Source organism: Littorina saxatilis, linkage group LG1, assembly GCF_037325665.1.
Source record: "Littorina saxatilis isolate snail1 linkage group LG1, US_GU_Lsax_2.0, whole genome shotgun sequence".
Classification (NCBI taxonomy): domain Eukaryota; kingdom Metazoa; phylum Mollusca; class Gastropoda; order Littorinimorpha; family Littorinidae; genus Littorina; species Littorina saxatilis.
Genome location: NC_090245.1, coordinates 94,153,262 through 94,174,335, shown reverse-complemented (window position 1 = coordinate 94,174,335; position 21,074 = coordinate 94,153,262). Strand labels below are relative to the sequence as shown.

At 41.6% G+C, this 21,074-nt stretch overlaps 1 protein-coding gene across 1 annotated transcript in view; it reads left to right on the top strand.

The window, feature by feature from the left end:
• The first annotated feature begins 8,967 nt into the window (after positions 1–8,967).
• LOC138946049 (aldehyde dehydrogenase, mitochondrial-like) overlaps positions 8,968–21,074 on the top strand; it is a 31,816-nt gene continuing 19,709 nt past the window's right edge. The window contains exons 1-4 of the mRNA XM_070317573.1: positions 8,968–9,120; positions 14,209–14,386; positions 17,951–18,055; positions 18,572–18,712. Coding sequence (XP_070173674.1) covers positions 14,258–14,386; positions 17,951–18,055; positions 18,572–18,712 — 375 coding nt within the window. The 5' untranslated portion in view covers positions 8,968–9,120; positions 14,209–14,257. The remainder of the gene's footprint in view (positions 9,121–14,208; positions 14,387–17,950; positions 18,056–18,571; positions 18,713–21,074) is intronic.

Below are 21,074 nucleotides of genomic sequence, written 5' to 3'. Positions count from 1 at the left end.
GCCCGCACCCGCATGTGTGGGTGCTCGATTGTGCGCGTACGAACACAAAGAAACGTAAGAAGGGAGATAACACTTAATTCGTACGACGACGATTTTCATAGCAAAACTAACGACAGTTGTTGACGCATGCTGCTGGAAAGTTCTCAAATTGTCTATGTCGCAAAGAGACTTGTTTCTAAGCTGTGCGCACACTCTTTCGTGTAAACACAGAATCAAAGACTGTAAAGTCTCAGTTAAAGGCACAGTAAGCCTCCCGTAAACCATCACAGATACTGTCAGGCTTTTACACACAGTACAAACACCCTTCCATTTGAACGCTCACCAAACGGGAACATCCTAGGTGCCCTACGTAAAGAGCGAGCAATTTTTAAAGAATTAATTTTGCGCCGATTGCTCAGAGACAATCGGACCGTGGTGCGTTTTGGCGCTAGACCTAACTTTTAAAATCTAAATAATAAATTGACAGCTTGTTACACAAACATTCTTAAATCATAAAAGAATTCTTTTTTCATCAAGACAAGATCAGTACAATTCGAAGTTTTGAAAGTTTGAAAAAAGAAAAGCCCGGAAGCAGGGTCACGCAAGGTCGTGGTTCTCGTAGCAGTCCTCTGAACAGTCAAAAGCCATCGCTAGAGTTCTTGTGAACCACAGCCGTTTGTTTCGTGCATAGTCAGAGGTACATAATAACGTGCTATTGCAGATAAGCTCACATTGAGTCGCATTCAAATGACCAACTGACGACTACATTGTGAAAAAGGGAAACTGGATCACACGGGTTCACGATGGCTCAGGGGTAAGATAAAAATTAAACCACGCAAAAATAAATTCTTTGAAAATTGCTCGCTCTTTACGTAGGGCACCTAGGATGTTCCCGTTTGGTGAGCGTTCAAATGGAAGGGTGTTTGTACTGTGTGTAAAAGCCTGGCAGTATCTGTGATTGTTTACGGGAGGCTTACTGTGCCTTTGAGCAGAGACCAACCCCGATCGCTAATTAAGTCTGAAAAATACATCACAAGCTTGAAAGCTAAAACAAAAACACAAACAAAAACACACCCCCCCAAAAAAAATTGCAGGGATGTGTGGACCATACAGTGAGATACTACAGTCATATATATATATATATATATATATATATATATATATATATATATATATATATATATATATATATCTATATATATATATATATATATATATATATATCCCATGACCTCCCTTCTTTGTCTCTGTTACTTCAGTATGGGTATATATGTTGTATTTTTATAGCTCAATAAATACATCATGGACTCAAAAAAATATATGATAGTGCAGATTCCGATTTGGGCGAAGAACTACTTTGCTCCCGACCTTTGACCTCGCGCCGAACAATGTGACACATTTGTATGAAGTTCCAAAATCGTATTGCACGGCTCAGAAAACCATATCAGTTGCACGCAAAAATGAATCTCAGAACTGATCTGATGTATGAGATGCAATAAGCAAACGTTTCTTTCATTATGAAAGCAATGCAGGTAGGAAAAAACGAACATTCAACTTACAAGATAACCAGATGCTAGCGAACCAAAACAAAAACACGAGTACCCTACCCTTGCTTCGTTAGCAGACGACTTTTGAGAATCTGTCAGACCGTCCTTACCTGGCACGGTTGGGCTTCGCTATCATCAGCTGTTTCACGTGTTTTGCGAGCAAGTCTACTCTTTTGCCTGGCTCTGCAGTAAGTCCACATTGGCGATGAAGGTATCTAAGAACTTAACATGTGTGTATTTTTCCGTAATCCAGTCATATTCTTTCAAAATGCAATCAAGCGGCGGTGACAGACTTGGGTCCTGTTTTCATCGCATCAATACCAGTTTAGGTTCATGCAAACACACTCGCAAAACAGTTTATCATGTAGATACATTTCAAATAGGGAGCAAATGGTTAAATCTACATATGTGTTCCCTAAAATTTGCTTCTCTGTCAATAAGACTAATTGTATAATAATGCGTTCGAAAAAAACAACGTGGAATCGATTCTGAATCGAGTCGAGTAAGCCAAATGGGGGCCAAACCGGTTTCCCCGTTCCGCCGACCTGAAACGCAAAAGAATTGTGCGCTTCAACTAAATGGATTTCTATACGACTTCATTACTTTCTTGCAACTTATGAACCTTTACTTAACGCTTTTAAACGGTCTGAAAGTAGTGTTACCGCGTACTTATAGATGCACTCATTCGTTTTATTTTTTCAGCGACGGTCACTTAGTTTAAGGTTGCAAAAAGGCCATGTCTCGCTGAAAACACTGTTTCACACTCCACAGATCGCAAAAGTGCCGCTAGTAGTCTACACTTTGTGTTTGATGGTAGAATGGGATATACAGATTACAACACTCGTGGTTTTTTATATGGCTTGTATTTCAGTCAAGACCCAGCGGGAATATCAATCGAGAGCCACTCGCCAAAGGCTCGTGTCTCCCGATGATATTCATCCGCTGGGTCTTGACTGAAATACAAGCCATATAAAAAACCACTCGTGTTGTAACCTATACATATATATATATATATATATATATGTCTTTATGCATGAAATACTTACGAAAAACAAAGTAGTCAGCTGTGTTATTTGGCTATAAATAGCTTCATTTGCAGGATCCGCTCGAAATGATCGCGCCTTTTTCTGTCAAAATCACGCACAACGGAGCTTATAAAAGTCTTTCGCATTCAATGCTAAGAGAATTAAGCGTTATGTTCTTCAGGCCTTTAAAGCTTTTGCCTCCAGCCCTTGCTGATTTGCTGCATTCACTCAGTGATCAGAGCCACTGAGCTGCTGTATGTAGCCTACCTCAGCTTACCTCACATTCAAGAAGTACAACCATAAGCAGATTATGATCTTCAATCTTGACAAAACACACTCAGGGTTCCCCACGGACGCCACTTTTAATGTTTAGAGGGTCGGATCCCCAAACCCCCTTTGTACATATATAACGCATTGTGATCGCAAATAATGTGACATGAAGTGGGGTTTTTCACTGGAATATTCGAGGAGGACACTTCCACTATACCTTGTTAAATGCAACACACATGCACACTTTCAACTTGACTTCTGGTCTTTGTTTTGTAATGTTAACTGTCGACTACAGTCTGAAAAGAGCACGACAACCTAATTAGTGCATCCCAGGGCCCGCTCTTTATAGGTTTAGTGCGTCCCGGTGTGACGATGACATCTTGGCCCCGCCGTCATATTACGATTCTCGGCCTCGTTGATCTTGTATAAAATCCACACAAAACAAACACCCTTCGATAGTACTGATGAGCGACCTTGGGTACCTTACATTCATGGGGCCAAATTTGTCCAACCATTTTTTTGTAATGGAAGGGCGCTGGTTCTGTGCGACGCTTAGTTTTCGAGATAGGCGTGACTGACGAAGAACAGGACGTCACATTCCAAATCATCCTGACCTCAGGTCAAAATGAATTCGGCTCATTCTCTCCCTGACGCCTTGAGTTTCTGGCAAGGAAACCGATTTTTATTTTTTATTTTTTATTTTTTTTAAATTTTTTTTCTTTCATATTTAGAGCTTTTTGTAATGTATTATTGATATAAGCAGATTCGCGATCGTCGATAATGATTTTCATGGTGATTCGTAATTTTTAAATTACAAAGGAATTGATATGTAAGACAGTTTCAAGCGAGCTATTTTTTGCGGCTGTATTTACTGTGCAAACAACTCTAAATATGGCAAAAGTGTCATGTGATAATCAACCGTTTGGTTTCGGCGCTCACTGGAGCAGACGATTTTTTCTGTAACCAGTTGACAGTGATGAAACCATATATTACGGTCTCCTTCCGGCAGCAGTCCCAAAATGTCGACTTGTTTTGACCTTAGAACGATGTCTTTATCATAACTGTGAAGAACAGAACGGAGATCGCTGTCGAAGTCGGCCAATCTGCAATCATTTTCGTCTCGCGAACACTGATCTCAAATTTAGATCAGTGCTCGCGAAAACCATATGGTAGTCTTATTTTCATAGATTCGCGGAGGACTGTAGCGTCCGGTCAGAGAGATAACTGGCGATAGCCGTTGAGCGATGACTGATCAGAATGATTCCAAATAAGCACGACTTTGTTGCAGGTGGAAGCCGCTGAGATTGCATTTCTTCGGGAGGTTTCCGATTGTTAACAACCAACGAATCACATTTTTCCTGTTGTATCGGCCCCCTCCCAACAAAAAGAACAAACTCTCGGATTCCTTGTTCTTTGCTGAACTTCCTGCCTTTCTGGAACATTGTGCTGATGTCAATTGTTTTCTTCTGACCGGTGATTTTAACATTCATTATGAAGATGCAAGTGACACTCTAACCCAACAACTCTGTGATCTAGCTTCCATGTTTAGTCTTGTTCAGACTGTCGATTTCCCGACACACAACTCTGGTCATACTATTGATTTGATATTTCATATGGTTTCTGATAACCTTGTTCATTCGACTCATGCTTGTAATGATCTGAAGTCCGACCACACGGCTATTCTGTGCCACCTAGCGGCCAAGAAGCCACCTACAATGGTAAAAATAGAATCAATGCGATCCATTAACAGCATCAATATGAACGAGTTCGTTGTTGATGTTGCCGATGGTTTGACCCCCACTATGTCACTTCCGAACCTGAATCAACATCTTGGTAAGGTTCTGGACAAACATGCCCCTGTGCGTCAGCGTGAGGTGCGCCAGCGTAAGCCTACGCCGTGGTACAGCTCGGTCGCTGATCAGCTCAAGGAGCTGAAGCGTGAGCGTCGAAGGGCAGAACGTCGCTGGCGCTCCTCACCACTGACAATCAACATGCAGATGTATGATGCCGTGAAACAGAAGGTCACCGACCTTGTGCATAATGCTAAAACGTCATTTTATTCTGCTATGGTTTCTTCCAGTGCCACATGCAAACAGCTCTTCAACAATATGACCACACTGTTAGGCACGCGTAAAAAAGCCTCCTTGCCTACCGTCTTTGACGTTCAACAACTTCCGGCCCTTTTTAGTGACTACTTCAAGAACAAAATCCTTTCGATACGTGACAGCTTTTCGCATGTTGCAAACACACAAAGCGCATTTCCTACCGATCCGTTTCAAGGCACTCCCTTTTTAGCTTTCACCACTGTGTCTGAAGACGATGTCAAGAAGTTAATTCTAAAAACCGCCCCCAAGACGTGCGAACTTGACCCGATTCCAACCAAACTACTTATTCAAAACATCGACATCCTCCTCCCTACCATCACTAACATAGTGAACGAATCACTCTCTTCTGGCGTTGTCCCCACGGAATTCAAAACCGCTTTAGTAAAACCACTGCTGAAGAAAGCTTCTCTCAATTCCAACGAGTTGAAAAACTATAGACCTGTCTCAAACCTTCCTTTTCTATCGAAAATTCTCGAAAAACTTGTTCTCCGACAGCTTGCCTCACATCTCTCATCCCACAGCCTTCTTAGTGCCCACCAGTCAGCCTATCGACCACGGCACAGCACGGAAACGGCTCTTCTTCGTATTTTGAATGACCTTCTGACCGCTCTAGACCAGGACAAAACATCCGTCCTCTTGCTTTTAGATCTGTCTGCGGCTTTTGATACGATAGACCATGACATTCTCTTTTATCGTCTAGAGCACTACTTTGGCATTAGCGATATGGCTCTCTCTTGGATTCAAAATTATCTCTCAGACAGGAAACAGTTTGTTCTGATCGATGGCCAACAATCTGCTGAAACCTCTCTTGTGTTTGGTGTTCCTCAAGGTTCTGTGTTAGGCCCGGTGCTGTTCATTATGTACACAACACCGCTGACAACTCTCATAGAGAATCATTGTGTGCTACACGAAATCTTCGCAGATGATACGCAGATCAATCATTCCGCATCACATGACAAGTACCCAGATTTGGTTCTGTCGCTACAGGAGTGTGTGAGAGATGTCGGGGCATGGATGGAAGAGAACAAACTCAAACTAAATGACGACAAAACTGAAGCCATGCGTTTTTCATACTCCACCCCTACCCATGCTAAGTCTATTTCAGAACTCCCACAGGCCATCTCTTTGAACAATATTGACATCAAGTTCTCGGATACATCCCGTGATCTCGGAGTCTTTTTTGACAAAGATCTTAGCATGAAACAGCATGTAGTCCAAACATGTAAAGCAGCGCGAATGGAGATCCGGCGTATAGGTTCCATTCGACAGTACCTTACCGAAGACGCAACCAAAAGACTAGTCTGTTCCGGCATACTCTCTAGATTAGACTACTGTAATTCACTGCTCGCTGAATGTCCCAAATCTGTCACCAAGCCCCTGCAACTAGTTCAGAACGCTGCCGCTAGACTCGTGTTTCGAACACCTATGAAACAAAGCGTCACGCCTCTACTCAAACAGCTACATTGGCTTCCAGTGGAACAAAGAATTAAATACAAGATCTGCTGCATTTTCTATCAAATTGCCGCGGGCACGGCTCCACAGTACCTGTCCGATCTCGTGCAGAAAAACAATCCTGAAAGGGTTGTCCGTTCTGCCTCCCAAAATAAATTTGTCAAAGCTCCTAAGTATCAGAGGGACGATCATGGTGGCCGCTGTCTTTCAGTCGCAGCTGATCATATCTGGAACAAACTCCCTTTGTCTCTACGTCTCAGTCCATCTCTGCCTTCTTTCAAAGCAAATCTCAAGACTCACCTCTTCAGAGAAGCATTCTATGATGATGTAGTTGTCGCGACCCTGTAAATGTGCACTTTCGGATGAACAATGTTTACTGTGTGTGTGTGTGTGTGTGTGTGTGTGTGTGTGTGTGTGTGTGTGTGTGTGTGGACATGTGTGGGTGTGTGTGTGTGTGTGTGTGTGTGTGTGTGTGTGTGTGTGTGCGTGTGTGTGGACATGTGTGGGTGTGTGTGTGTGTGTGTGTGCATCATAATTGTTGTGTATACTGAGAGTTCGTTCCTGTAAGAGCCTCTGGATTTTTGTAACATTTATGTTTTGTTTTTGGTTTTTGTTGTAAAGTGTTTATGATTGTGTTCTATTCCGTCAATGGCGTCATTCTGGTAATGATGTTGTTATTGCTTTTGTAAAGCGCTTTGTGTGTTCGAAAGCGCTATAGAAATCACCATTATTATTATTTTTATTAAAAATAGATATTACACGATTTGCGCGAAACAGTTGAGAAGCAGACGATTTCTGAAATCTCTGTTCGTCTCGTGATAACGTTATTTTGTATGATAACGATTCACTTGCAAACTAAAATATACAATTTGGTGTGTCAGTGGTAAATGTAAATAGAAATGTGTAATACAGACAAAGCAAACAAATAAACGTGTTTTTCTCGTGAAAATTTTGCGTTGTGCGGGTGTTTGGGTGGCCACGTGATGTACACAAAGCAAAGTGCGGGACGGACTCTGCTCTGTGCTGTAACACTGGCAAGTTCAAAACACGAGAAAAACGATTTCGTTATGCGGGCAGCCACGGGGGATGTATGTATTTTTCAAATGGTTGTAAAATAAGTCTTGTATTTATCACCGTACTCAGGCCCTGTTCTTTTTTTCGTCACACCTAAAACCGTTATTTCTTGTGAGCGACGCAGCATTTATAAAAATGTGTCCCTTCTCATTCAGGGGACGTAACCACTCGGTTATCGATTTTTGGGGTGAAATCTACTAAATTTCACCACCAATTTTCTTCACATGCAAGAAACTGACATGCTTTTCGCCCTTAAATAATTTCACTTCATTAATTTTACCAGGAAACAACATTTCAGTCTTGAGTATATATATCGAGGGGGTAATATGACGGCGGGGTCAAGATGACATCGTGACACTGGGACCCCCTCTATGAATTTCTAGTACGTGAATTCGGCTTCTAGTGCGTATAGGACGCAGGCACGCGCACTTTGGGGAGCCCTGCACACACACACACACACACACACACACACACACACACACACACACACAAAATTAAACGTCCAGCTGATTTTCGAATCTAGTGAACTTCATGATCATGTATTTCTCCTAAGCCGCAGCCAGTGCGTCGAGACCACAGAGTTAAATCCACTACATAAACTGATAAAAAAACGCTCGCCCTGGACCCGAGTACTCTTTAGACTGGCTCGCTCCCCCAGTATGAAAGTTTTTGTCTTGTGCACGTTTAAGACCAAGTGATTGCTCTGTGTGAATTACAGGCATTCCCTTTGCTATATAAGTACATTGCATGCGAGCCGAGGATGTGCGTGGTGACTGGCCTTTCTCTTTTATTTGATCACAGTGAAAAATATACTGCCGACCCTCTTCATAACTGGTGAACTGGTGGCCCACGAAGTTCTTTTACTGTCCTGGCTCGCGGATTCTTGCATTTATCACGCCCCAGGTAGTTTTACCAAATTCTTTAATGTAAAGTGAAGGTAAAAGACTGAAACATATGTAAACAAAGGAAACCATAAGAAAAAATACAAATTAATATGATAAGAATCAAAACACAAAATCGCGACCTCTAAACCACCGCAGTCGCGACCGAGCAACCAACGCTTGGTAGAAAATGGGGTACACAAAAAATCAAATTATTCAAACACACAACGCGCAAAGCCTGGCAAATCGTCTCGCATGCGAGACGCATGCTTTTTATGAGCTATTATTTCCTCGTCACTGTGTGTCGCGTTCGGCTGTTCTATCAGCTCAATGGCTGCGTGTTGCCCCGCCGGTGTGAACTCCTCCTACGGCCAAGTCGTTTTTGTGGTTTATTTCGCATTTAGGTCCCAGGTAACATTATGAAGTTTTAATACGATCAATCGGACCTATTATCAAGTTAGTGTATCAACTTTTGAACGAACTGCGCCCAGTAGTTTCCCAGCAATAAGCTGTTAAGTGGAGAAACACACACACACACACACACAGACACACAATTAAAGTCTGCTGAGCCCAAGTACTAGCGTACTCGGGGATAACGTCTATTCTATTACCAGTGGTTGAGACCGCTGGGCTTACCCGCCATAGACCAATGGCCTACCGCAATAAGCACACCCCCTCCCCCTCCCCCTCCTACCTGAATACCCAGGATCACAAGGCCGTGAAGTGAAGCCTTTCCATCGCACTGTGACAGTCATCGCTTCATTCTCGATCTCGCCACTGACAACAGGTTGGTCATATATTTGTGTGCTGAAACTTGTTGTCTATGTACCTTTGTGGTGATGCTGGTGCGGTTTTCTGTGTTGTTACCACAGGAGCTTGTATCAAAGCGCCGGTTGATTATTAGTATTCCTTTATCTAGGTGGGCTAGTTTACAGAGCAACTTTAGGTTATTCTTTGTATCCGTTTTGCTTGTTTTATCTATTGTGTTGTTTGTTTTTGTCTTGAGTGTCGATTTTATCTGTAATTTATCAGTTGTAATTTTGTTTCATTGTACTTTTGTAGTTGGTAGTTAATTTTCCTTTAAATAGTTTAAAAAAATAATTTCTGAACCCAAACTTATCTTAAATATCATCCATTTTCAAACCGATTTGCTTACTTTCTTGTGTGTGGTACGTGTTGTTCTGCTGTTCAGCGTTTGAGACTCTTAGTCTTAGTTGTTATTTCTATAACCTGAGCAATGGTCGGATTTTGTTGGGCTGAATACCCACAGAATAATGACAGACTTGGAAAATTGTGACACAAGTCGCAAAATACACTGTTGAGTTGCGTGCTAAAAACGTGCTAAAAACCGGGAACCACACAACTCGACTTGCTTTTTGTGTGTAAAAGTGCTTATTTGTGCGTTTATCAGATAAAATGTTGTTTTGTGCGGCGCAGAACTGTACATCAATGTTCTTGACAAATTCATGACATTGTACAAAGGCGTACTTTTAAGCAAAGAGAGTTATGAGTATTTCATCGACCGTGCATGCAGGTACTCGTGCACCTAAACTAAAGTCCGGGGATGAAAGAAGGTTAAAAACAAGTCGCGCAAGGCGAAATAACATTTAGTCAAGCTGTCGAACTCACAGAATGAAACTGAACGCACTGCTTTTTTCACCAAGACCACATACTCGTAGTTTCGTCAGTCCACCGCTCGTGGCAAAGGCAGTGAAATCGACAAGCCATGCAGAATAGTGCAGTAGTGGTCGCGCTGAGCAGGATAACACGCTTTTCTGTATGTCTATTATTTTTAGCTTACTGAGTTTGTTTTTAATCCAAAATCAGGGACCGACAAGGAATAAGATGAAATTATTTTTAAATCGATTTCGAAAAATTTATGTTAATCATCATTTTCATATTTTTAATTTTCAGAGCTTGTTTGTAATCCAAATATAACATATGTATATGTTTTTGGAAATCAGAAAATGACGAAGAATAAGATGAAACTATTTTTGGATCGTTTAATAAAAAAATATTTTTAATTACAAGTTTCCGATGACCAAACTCATTCATTAGTTTTTAAGCCACCAAGTTGAAATACAATACCAAAGTCCGGCCTTCGTCGAAGATTGCTTGGCCAAAATTTCAATTAATTTGATTGAAAAATGAGGGTGTGACAGTGCCGTCTCAACTTTTACAAAAAGCCGGATATGACGTCATCTGAAAAAAATGAAAAAAACGTCCGGGGATATCATTCCCAGGAACTCTCATGTCAAATTTCATAAAGATCGGTCCAGTCGTTTAGTCTGAATCGCTCTACACACACACACGCGCAGACACACACAGACACACAGACACACAGACACACACACACACACACACACACACATGCACCAGGACCCTCATCTCGAAACTTGACTAAATGTAAAAAGGCCTTTCAGTTCAACGTAAACATGTTTAAAATGCCATTTCATTGGAGTCTGTTGTGTCGGCAAATTCCATGTGGACAACAGGGTGATGCAGCGTGACATGTCACACATCACTGATCTGTAAAAGGGAAAGAAAGAAGGCGGAAAAGAGTACCAGGGTTCGAGGAGTTTTCTTGCATTAGTCTTAATTGTGGTAACTGTCACTTGTACAAAATTAAAATTTAAGATTCATACACGACTTGAACTTTAAGTCCACTTTTCTTGAGTAAACATAAAGCTTATGCGTGTGTCTGCTCGTAGTTAATCAAATAAAGGCAACAGTCACTGGCGGAGAACCATTTGGGGGGCACTGACGTTCAGGTTTCCTGTACTCCAAATTGACTAAAACATAAATTATACGTGATGTAGTCCACTGACGAACTTTAAAAAGCGCACAATTAAAGTCGTGCACGGTCCACATTTTAAACTCCTTTGAACAAAAAGAAAACTGGCATCGAGATCGGCCTATACTGCTGCGTCTTCATTTCACACTGATGTCCTGTAAAGAAATCACTGAGTCATGACCTTGAGCCCCTGGCGAGCACGCTCCAGTGGTTCTCAGTCGTGTTTATCTGTCTGGCCATAGGGATATCTATGGTCTGACAGAGATCTATTTTCGTGTCGCTTTTGCTGAGGTTGTCACGTTGCCGCGCTGACTGCGGGCCCGGAGTTTTTCACAGTGGATAACACTCAGAATCAGTCTCAATAGGTGGGTAAATGGGTCGACGACTATGATATTGCATGGGGCGCTTCTGAATACATGATCTGCTACAGCTGGAATGTATCCTTAGCGGTTGATGACTATTCTGTTATTCCTCGCAAAAACAGAAATGCCGCGGCAAAACGGGTTTTTCAGTGGAATAACTAAATAATGGCATCTTCCGTCGAAGCATGTTTTTTTCCGCAGCAAAACATGTTACCGCGGTAAACTGAAATGAAGAATGCTGCAGTAAACGGGGCTGTTTGTTACTGCTAAGGATAGGAAGGGTATTGTTGTACGTGCACATAATTATACAAGTAACGGGGTCGTCGACCGTGGCTGAATAGACAGTGAAGATTGATTTTACAGTCAGTTTGCATCTCGCTGTGATGACGATAAACCTCCGCTGTCAGCGAAACTTTAGTCATTGACGGTCAAAATGTTTATGTTGTGTTTTCCGCCCACCTAATAAAAGAGAACAAACACAGACTAAACAATCGAGATAAGAAATGACGAAAACGTAGGCTATACATGTATAAACATCTGTCAAAGTGCTACTTGTCTTTATTTATAATGCTCAAGTTATGCATCCCGTAGTCAGGCGAAACACTGAATGATATACAACACTGGCCCTAACGTACCGTGCCTTGAAAAGACTGAACGCGAAAGAGAGCAGCTCCAAGGCTAACCTGTGTATCCAACATATTGACTCGACATAACAGCTTTGATTGGTATATGAAGTGGGGCGGGGATGTAGCTCAGTCGGTAGCGCGCTGGATTTTAGAGTCCAGTCAGTTGGCCGCTGTCAGGGTGAGTTCGTCCCCACGTTCGGCGAGAGATTTATTTCTCTGAGTCAACTTTGTGTGCAGACTCTCCTCGGTGTCCGAACACCCCCGCGTGTACACGCAAGCACAAGACCAAGTGCGCACGAAAAAGATCCTGTAATCCATGTCAGAGTTCGGTGGGTTATAGAAACACGTTGAAATACCCAGCATGCTTCCTCCGAAACTGAGCGGCGTATGGCTGCCTAAATGGCGGGGTAAAAACGGTCATACACGTAAAATTCCACTCGTGCAAACCACGAGTGCACGTGGGAGCCGGTTTCAGCCCACGAACGCAGAAGAAGAAGAAGAAGGTATATGAAGTTATGTCTGCAATCGCGGCTGGCTTTTGTTATCAAAAACAGAAAAGAAGAAAAGAAAAGAAAAAGCAGCTCAACATGAAAGAACTCGGTTCTGAAACTGTGTAACCAACATTGACCTAAACGCTTTGACCTGCTCTGACTGATATGATCAGTGTAGGCAAAATGTCTGTAAGGCTTTTGTTATTCAAACAGACCTAAACTTTTTACATACTGAATAACCTATCTTGAGTTTCTTGAGCCATATTATATATCGCTTGAAATCCCGATATGCTTTTTTTCATCGGCCGCTTAGGCCGGCGCCGGCTCAATCAAAACTAAACTTTAATACATATACTGCTTCAGCTTTGCCTTCAAATCGGCCTCTGGCTTATCATTTGAGAGGCTTAGTGCATGATTGAGTCATATAAAGACTATAGTCGCTAAATTGCATCAAGTTGCAATTTCTGTTCGACTCGTTCAGGCAATATCAATCTGCGGAGAAGAAGAAAAAACTTGAAAAGTCATGAAAAAAGAGGAAGAAGAAGAGCCCGAAAAAAAACCCACAGTGACATACGAACGCATGCACGCGGCGGCACGGCACGGCACAGTCGGCGCACGCACACTGAAATGCACGTACGCGACAGCGGACACTCACTTTCAGTGTCAGTGTCTCTTTCTCTCTGCAAGTATCACACACAAACACACTGACTGACACGCCGTCATTTGGTTAAAAGATGATCAGCCACTTATCAGCAAATAGGCCTGAAGTTATTTGATCACAGTCAGTGTTAAACCAATATACTAGTTCGCTCACAGATATCTACATAACGTTGCAAAGGTTCATGGTCAACACTTGTGAGAAGCAGACGGTGTAAACCAAGAGAGGGTCCCTCCTACAATTGTAACTGATTAGCAGAAATTACTTCTGCTTTTCAGTCTCCACAGTGTCTGATAAACCGATAAACATGTTGCTGCAAAGCACCCGGAACGAACAAAAGGACAAAGGGATCGCTGACTTCGCCAGCAATATTTAGCCGGTGCAGAGACGGCGATCAGAGGCAAACCGGGTATATCGGATATTGAGTCAGCACATGCATCGGCAGTGGCCCGCGGAAGAGGACATTTTTCGATCTTTCTGGTGTATTTCTGGCAACAAGAAAATGTTTATAGTCTACGTGAGTCAGTGGGGAAACTTTCAGACAAAACTAAAAGTACAACAATATGATTTTTAAAATAGTACATTTACTAATTTAGAATGATAAGAAAACTAATCAGTTACCGAGGAACTACTTTTGGCCGGACAGAGACTCAGTGATACCGAGGCTGGAGACAGACAAAAACGGACACAAAGACACAGCTGGAGACAGTCAAGACAGACAGACAGCGGCAAATGACACATTTAAAATGTGAACGGTCCACACTGACCTGTCTCATAATCAGTAACACATGTAAAATCAACATCCACATTCAGTTACTAATAAAGACTAACTCCATTAGTCTTTTGGTTGCCGTCAGAAGCGAGTTTTATCGGCGAAATGTCTTGTATAATGTATTGTCTGTTCCCCGCCCATCACCCAGTAAGTATTTATTTTTTCTCAACAGACGGAAGGAACTAAATTACCCTCACACCGTCGACCAGTCCACAAGCATCATGGCTGCCTTGGTAGTGAGGTCGAAAGTGTTGTCGTCTGCGAAAAATGTTTTCCAGCATCACACCCGCTGCATGTCAGCTGCTGCGATTCCACAGCCAACCACGAATCCTGACATAAAGTACACCCAGGTAACATTAGTGCTTTGTTCGCAATACTTCAGGCAATGAACTAAGTTTAGAAACAGATCTGCTTTGACGCTTTCAACTTCGACCACAACAGTGCGTGTACGTGCGCTGGAAAACAAAACAAACTCGCTTCATGCACGCGTGTAATATTTAGCATACTTTTCATCCGGAGTAAACTGCAATGCATAGAGGTTTGTTGATTATGTTTAAGAATAGTGTCGTAACTTTAAGGTACCAAACTTTGCAGACGGAGATACGAGTGAAGCCAAGAAGTACGGCCTATAAGCAGTGGCTCGAGTTTTATGATTTTGTCAACAGGCTTGGATCGTTGAAGCGTAACAAAATCGGCGTCACGGTCAAAGCCTGATTCTTTCCTAATTGCTCATGGTAGAATGTGTCTACCTCTTCAGTCAGAGGGTAGAGAAGGTCTGTTATTATTTATTCATAGGGAAGGGTATCACATGTACAGATCGAGACTGATTCAGTGATTAAGATGGACTCATGAAGAAGTAAAATTGTGAAAAGGAAAAGAAAGAGAGCCAAAACACACAGTGTGCCCGAAGCAGGGGGGGGGGACTATTGCAGCGAAATACTGAAATGCTCGGTATGCTGTGTCATGCAATTTGTCTATCCCAGCAAAAGAGGGAAACATTAATAAAGATAGAAGTAAAAAAGAAAATTAAAAGCAATAGAACCTTGAAAGGATTTTGCCCTTTACGTATACAAACATCAAGACAAACTGAAAATGATGGTGTAAGTAACCGAACCATCCATAGAGTACCCAGCTCTTATGGCTGTTGTTAATCAACTTAATGTTAGGTCAAATTACTTTTCTTATATAATGGATCTGGTTTCAAACTTTGACGTTGGAAGGTGAATGCTCCTGAAGACTCGAGTCAAAGTAATGAAAAAGTGACCCGCTCTGAGTCTGCACGAGTGTCACTTTCTACTTTTTCAAATACAGAAGTATTAAGATACTGAGCAACCCAAAGTAGGCCACATTGTACTCTTGCAGATAACGTCTGTCAGTGATACACTTCACAAGCTGGATTGGAAACTAAGGTCCCCCCCCCCCCCCCCCCCTTTACCTTGATATTGAGATATATAGGTCATTATATGGGAAGTGTGAATGTCATTGAGAGAAATGTGTCAGCTAGAGCTGTTTTGTGTTATGAATTTCTGCATAACATTATGATTAGAAAAGGCTGATTTGTCACAGCTCTACCCCCAAAAATGTTTGAAAATGAAATATGTACGGAACACTTATTTTTGTTGTTATGCTAATACTTACTGCTAATGATTGAAAACAACATAAAATGAGAATGAGATGTGCCAGACTGTTGATGTCCTGTACTGTTTGGAGTCTGTGATTCAAAGGTTGTTACCAGGCGAGACACAGACTCCTAAGGGCATATTGGACAGTTGCACATGTCCTTGAGTCTTCCTGTTGCTGTTAGTTCAGGGCACTTGAGATAGTGATAGATAAATGAAAAGACCCTTTTAGTATTTCTGTTACTCTGCTGATGGAGTGGGGGAGTTTGAGAATGTTTTCACTGCAGTACAAAAGGAGCCTCTTCGGAAGTGTTGAATGAAAATATTAGGACTGGAGCGTCTCTGTTGATTTTATACACAAAGCTACCAGGTCAGACTGTCAGATTGTCTTGATTATTTATGAGGATACCTTTTTCATTCACCAACTCTTTTGTCATGTACAAAAAGGTCCTTGAAATTATTGCTAAAAGGAAAATAGAGCACCTGCAGTTGTATTTTCCATCTACACTTTGGATCAAAGGTAGAAGCACATGTGAATGTTTGATAAGAGGACAAGGCCATGGGTGTCCATGTGTCAAATGAGTGTTTTGCTTTTTTGTCTTTTTTTGTTCTTTTATCCCATACAAAGTCGTCTACCACTCACAACTCCTGATTGTCTACTTGAACAAGCCAGGTTTTGAGAGGGCAAAAGCACATGCACCAGCGATTCTGAAAAAAAAGAATGGGGGTCAGGTGTGCTTAAAGAAGGAGCCTAGATTTTTAGATAATACGCTTTAAATTGTATAACAGACTCTCACATGCTTTGCCATCCATGCATGATATGAGACGTCAGTTGGGAGAGGTTGAATGCCTGTTACTGTTAGGTAGAGGTGGAATACCTCAGGCGTTGCATTTCAGTCAAAATCGTGGTGTCTTATTAAAAGGGGGGTTCCACCGTACTGCAAAAGCTCTTGAAGTGTTTTGACCAGATCCTCGTGGTTTTCCTGCAGAATTGCGACTTTGTGTGGAAAAAGCTTTTTTGAGTCTGGAGTTCTTTATGGTCTTTGTCTAAACTAGTAAAGGGTCCCTTGACAGTCAGAGCAATGTTTATAGTTTCCTCTTTACAAGGCTTTTTCATCTGATGTGTGTGGAAGCTAGAGTGACTGGTCCAAGTATTTTTGGATGACGCCCAAATGTGTCTTAATTGATGACAGCGTTATGAAAACTTTAAGAATGTAGGCTAAAGTATACTACAGTACATTCCAGTAGCTGGTACATGTATCTGTAGTGATGAAAGCAAACAGAACGTGTCAACAAAGTTTTCAGTGCCTTAACACTTTGTACCCCACCTATGTTGACCAAGTTTTTTTTTAGCCGAGACCAGCTGTGTTGCAGCAGGTCACTCAGAATTGTAGTAACTGTGTATCAACACGCTGGAATGCAGGAGTTAGATGGACGTTACAGGAAGCGACTGAAGCTAACAGTCTGAGCGGATATATCCGTACCTGGTCAGATAGAGCCATATGACTGCATGGGTACGGATATATATCCGTACCTGGGAGACAATGAGTTAACATACAATATACCATAAAACTTACATTTTGTCTATAAGCATCCAACCCCCCCCCCCCCCCCCCCCCACATTTCACACCTATTCTGCTTCAGAAGTTGGGAAGAACCAAAACATAAATCATTAAATGTAACAAATTTACTGAATTAATGCGTGTTTCAGTGCTTCATCAACAATGAGTTTGTGGATGCTGTCAGTGGCAAGACTTTTCCCCCCACCTTTCACACCTATTCTGCTTCAGAAGTTGGGAAGAACCAAAACATAAATCATGAAATGTAACAAATTTACTGAATTAATGCGTGCTTCAGTGCTTCATCAACAATGAGTTTGTGGATGCTGTCAGTGGCAAGACTTTTCCCCCCACCTTTCACACCTATTCTGCTTCAGAAGTTGGGAAGAACCAAAACATAAATCATGAAATGTAACAAATTTACTGAATTAATGTGTGTTTCAGTGCTTCATCAACAATGAGTTTGTGGATGCTGTCAGTGGCAAGACTTTTCCCCCCACCTTTCACACCTATTCTGCTTCAGAAGTTGGGAAGAACCAAAACATAAATCATTAAATGTAACAAATTTACTGAATTAATGCGTGTTTCAGTGCTTCATCAACAATGAGTTTGTGGATGCTGTCAGTGGCAAGACTTTTCCCACCACCTTTCACACCTATTCTGCTTCAGAAGTTGGGAAGAACCAAAACATAAATCATTAAATGTAACAAATTTACTGAATTAATGCGTGTTTCAGTGCTTCATCAACAATGAGTTTGTGGATGCTGTCAGTGGCAAGACTTTTCCCACCATAGACCCCAGCAATGAGCAAACCATCGTGGATGTGGCAGAGGGAGCTAAGGTACGTGTATAGTATTCTTGTCATAGCAGAACTTATATTTTCTATTGCTGGAAAGTTAATACACCTCTGCTGCTTTAATGAATGAAGGTATAACACAAACATGTGTTAACTGAACCTGTGAGGAGAACTGACTGGGATGAGTTTTGTGAGGACAGCTTAAATAATAATATGTATGATATACATATGAGTAAAAATAAAAAGAGGCAATTTGCAGGATCTACTAAATGCATGTTTAAAGGCCAGGCTCTTTCTGTTGGAATGCATATATTATACAGACCTGTTTACCCTCACTATTTTGGAGTAATTTATGACTATTTTTTAGGGTTTGGGGAAAAAATATTCTATTTGAGTCCAGACTACGATTTTCAAATGGCACTGCTTCAAATTAGGTTTGTGTTGCTAATGTTGGCGTTCGTAACCACCGGGTTACTATTTTGGTTATCAGATTATTATTTGTTTACGTGACTATTACTCTTGTCAGGTTTTGGGAGTAAACAAGTCTCTGTGTTTTATCAGGCTGATGTGGACATTGCGGTCAAAGCAGCGCGAGAGGCCTTTCGACTGGGGTCACCTTGGCGCACCATGGATGCTTCAAACCGAGGGAGGCTCCTCTACAAGCTGGCTGACCTCATCGAGAGGGACCGACAGTATCTGGCTGTGAGTCATCACTATTACAACGGAACCCCCCTTTTGAGACCCCCAAAAATCTGTCAAAATCAGGTCTTAAAAAAGAGGGGGTCTTAAAATGGTCTTAAAATGGGGATACATTTACCGAAGTTAATAACAGAAAGTCTGAGAAAGCAAGGTCAAGGGAGGGAGTCTTAAATTGGGGGGTCTTTTCTTTTTGTCCTTCTGTATTTGCCATTTCAGATTGAATGTGTGCGTTTGTGTGTGTGTTACAATCTTTGGCACTTGGGGCATTGATACACAGTGTTGTTCCCAAAATCAAACGGACAATTGGTCAGTTCGACCTGCATTAATACTATATGTAGACCTGTCCAAATGACCTGGCTTTGTCAGTTCAGTAGGAAAATTGATGGCCAGAAGAGCTAGCTCCTATATTTTAAAACTCAGGTCGATTGACCATGAGTCAGAGCAATGTGTCAGATAAAAAAATAGTATGTGCCATATTGACCGAGGCCTGAGAACAACACTGTACCTGTGTAATTTTTGGCTACCAACTGTTGTCAGACCTTTTCTTGCATGAAAAGAAGAGGGTGGGGGTAAGATATCCCACATGTCATATAAGCATAAACTTGACTTTGGGTATTTAATTTTTTTTTTCTCTTCCTGTCTTACTTGACTGGGAATCAAAGCCATGAACAGATACATTGTAGTGGGACAGTAACCAGTGGACCAGTCGAACACTGTCAGTCTGCCTTCTTCTTCTTCTTGTCGTTCGCCTTTTACACTTGGAGTCCAGCTCTGGATAACTGTCAATCTGTGATAGCTAGCACTGCATATTAGAAGGGTACGTGTACACATGTGCATGAATGTAGAGTGCACTTTTCACTTGCACACAGAGCTACTGTATTGAATGTAAAATGTGCTTCATTTGATGCCAAGTAGGATGAAACAATGTGTGAAAGGAGGTGCATGTAACCATGTTATCCGTAATGTGTGTTGCGCTTTTGCTGCAATAGACCACATTGTGAATGGAAGAGGGCAACATCAATAAGAACTAAAGAATCAAAAGAATACCTCAAGAGATTCATTTTATCAGGTATGGTTGTTCAGCTTTACCTGTCTATAGAATGACCACACAAAAGTGGTTGTTATATAGACTGGTGGTGGCTATGGAAAGGTGATTTGATATATGAACAAGTCGCGTAAGGCGAAATTACAACATTTAGTCAAGCTGTCGAACTAACAGAATGAAACTGAACTCACTGCATAAGATATTTATCGAAAAAAAGAAAAAAACGTCCGGGGATATCATTCCCAGGAACTCTCACGTCAAATTTCATAAAGATCGGTCCAGTAGTTTGGTCTGAATTGCTCTATACACACACACATACACAGACAGACAGACACACATACACACACACACAATGTCACACATACACCACGACCCTCGTCTCGATTCCCCCCTCTACGTTAAAACATTTAGTCAAAACTTGACTAAATGTAAAAAGACTGGTTTGAAGTGGTCGCTGTGGGAAGGTGGTTGTTATCGAGAGGTAGTTGCCAAGGCAGGTTTGACTGTGTCTCTGTTTTATGCATTCTGAATTTAACTCTTTTTTTGTCATCATGGGTACACTCTGTATACACAGGTGGAATAAATGTGTGAACAGTGGGAGTGGTTCTCAAGTGGAAGTTTCCTGGTATAAAATGGAATGAATGCTTGTGCTCGACGGGTGAGGGCAGCATGAGTTAGGGTTAGGGGAAGGGTAGAACTTTAAGTGGATAGAATAGGAAGGGACAGCCTGGCAAGGGAGAGGGGACAGCATTGACTTGTGAATACATGCATGTGCATACATCTGCCGTGTGCTGACAAAACCGAGTAAGTCCATTTTTAAAAAAAATGATATATTTTGTTCATCAAAAAGAAGAAATCGATGCGCATCTTTTGTGTTAATTTCTACTTTTTAGAGTGCTTAGATAAGCAGATATGAACAGGTAAGTCCACAACCAAAAACAACTTTTTAAGTGTGCATGAATGTTTTAACAAAACCAAGTAAGTCCAAGGATTTCCCAATTTTGGTATAATGGTAGTTTCAAAATTCTTTCAGAAAAGACGTCATTTTAAGTTTAGAACTCACAAATGACGTCATTTAAAGTTTAGAACACACAAATGACGTCATTCGATAAGGCGAGACATAATGACGTCACCTTATGACGTTTTATTTCAAACATTTTTCTTCTCTATATGTTTCTCCTGACGATCCTTGTCTCCCTCTCTCCCTCCCTTCCTCCCTCCATCTCTCTTTCTATCCCTCCCTACCTCTCTCGCTATCTCTCTCCCTCTTCCTCCCTCTCTCAATTTCCCTCCCTCCATCATTCTCTCTATCCCCTCCTT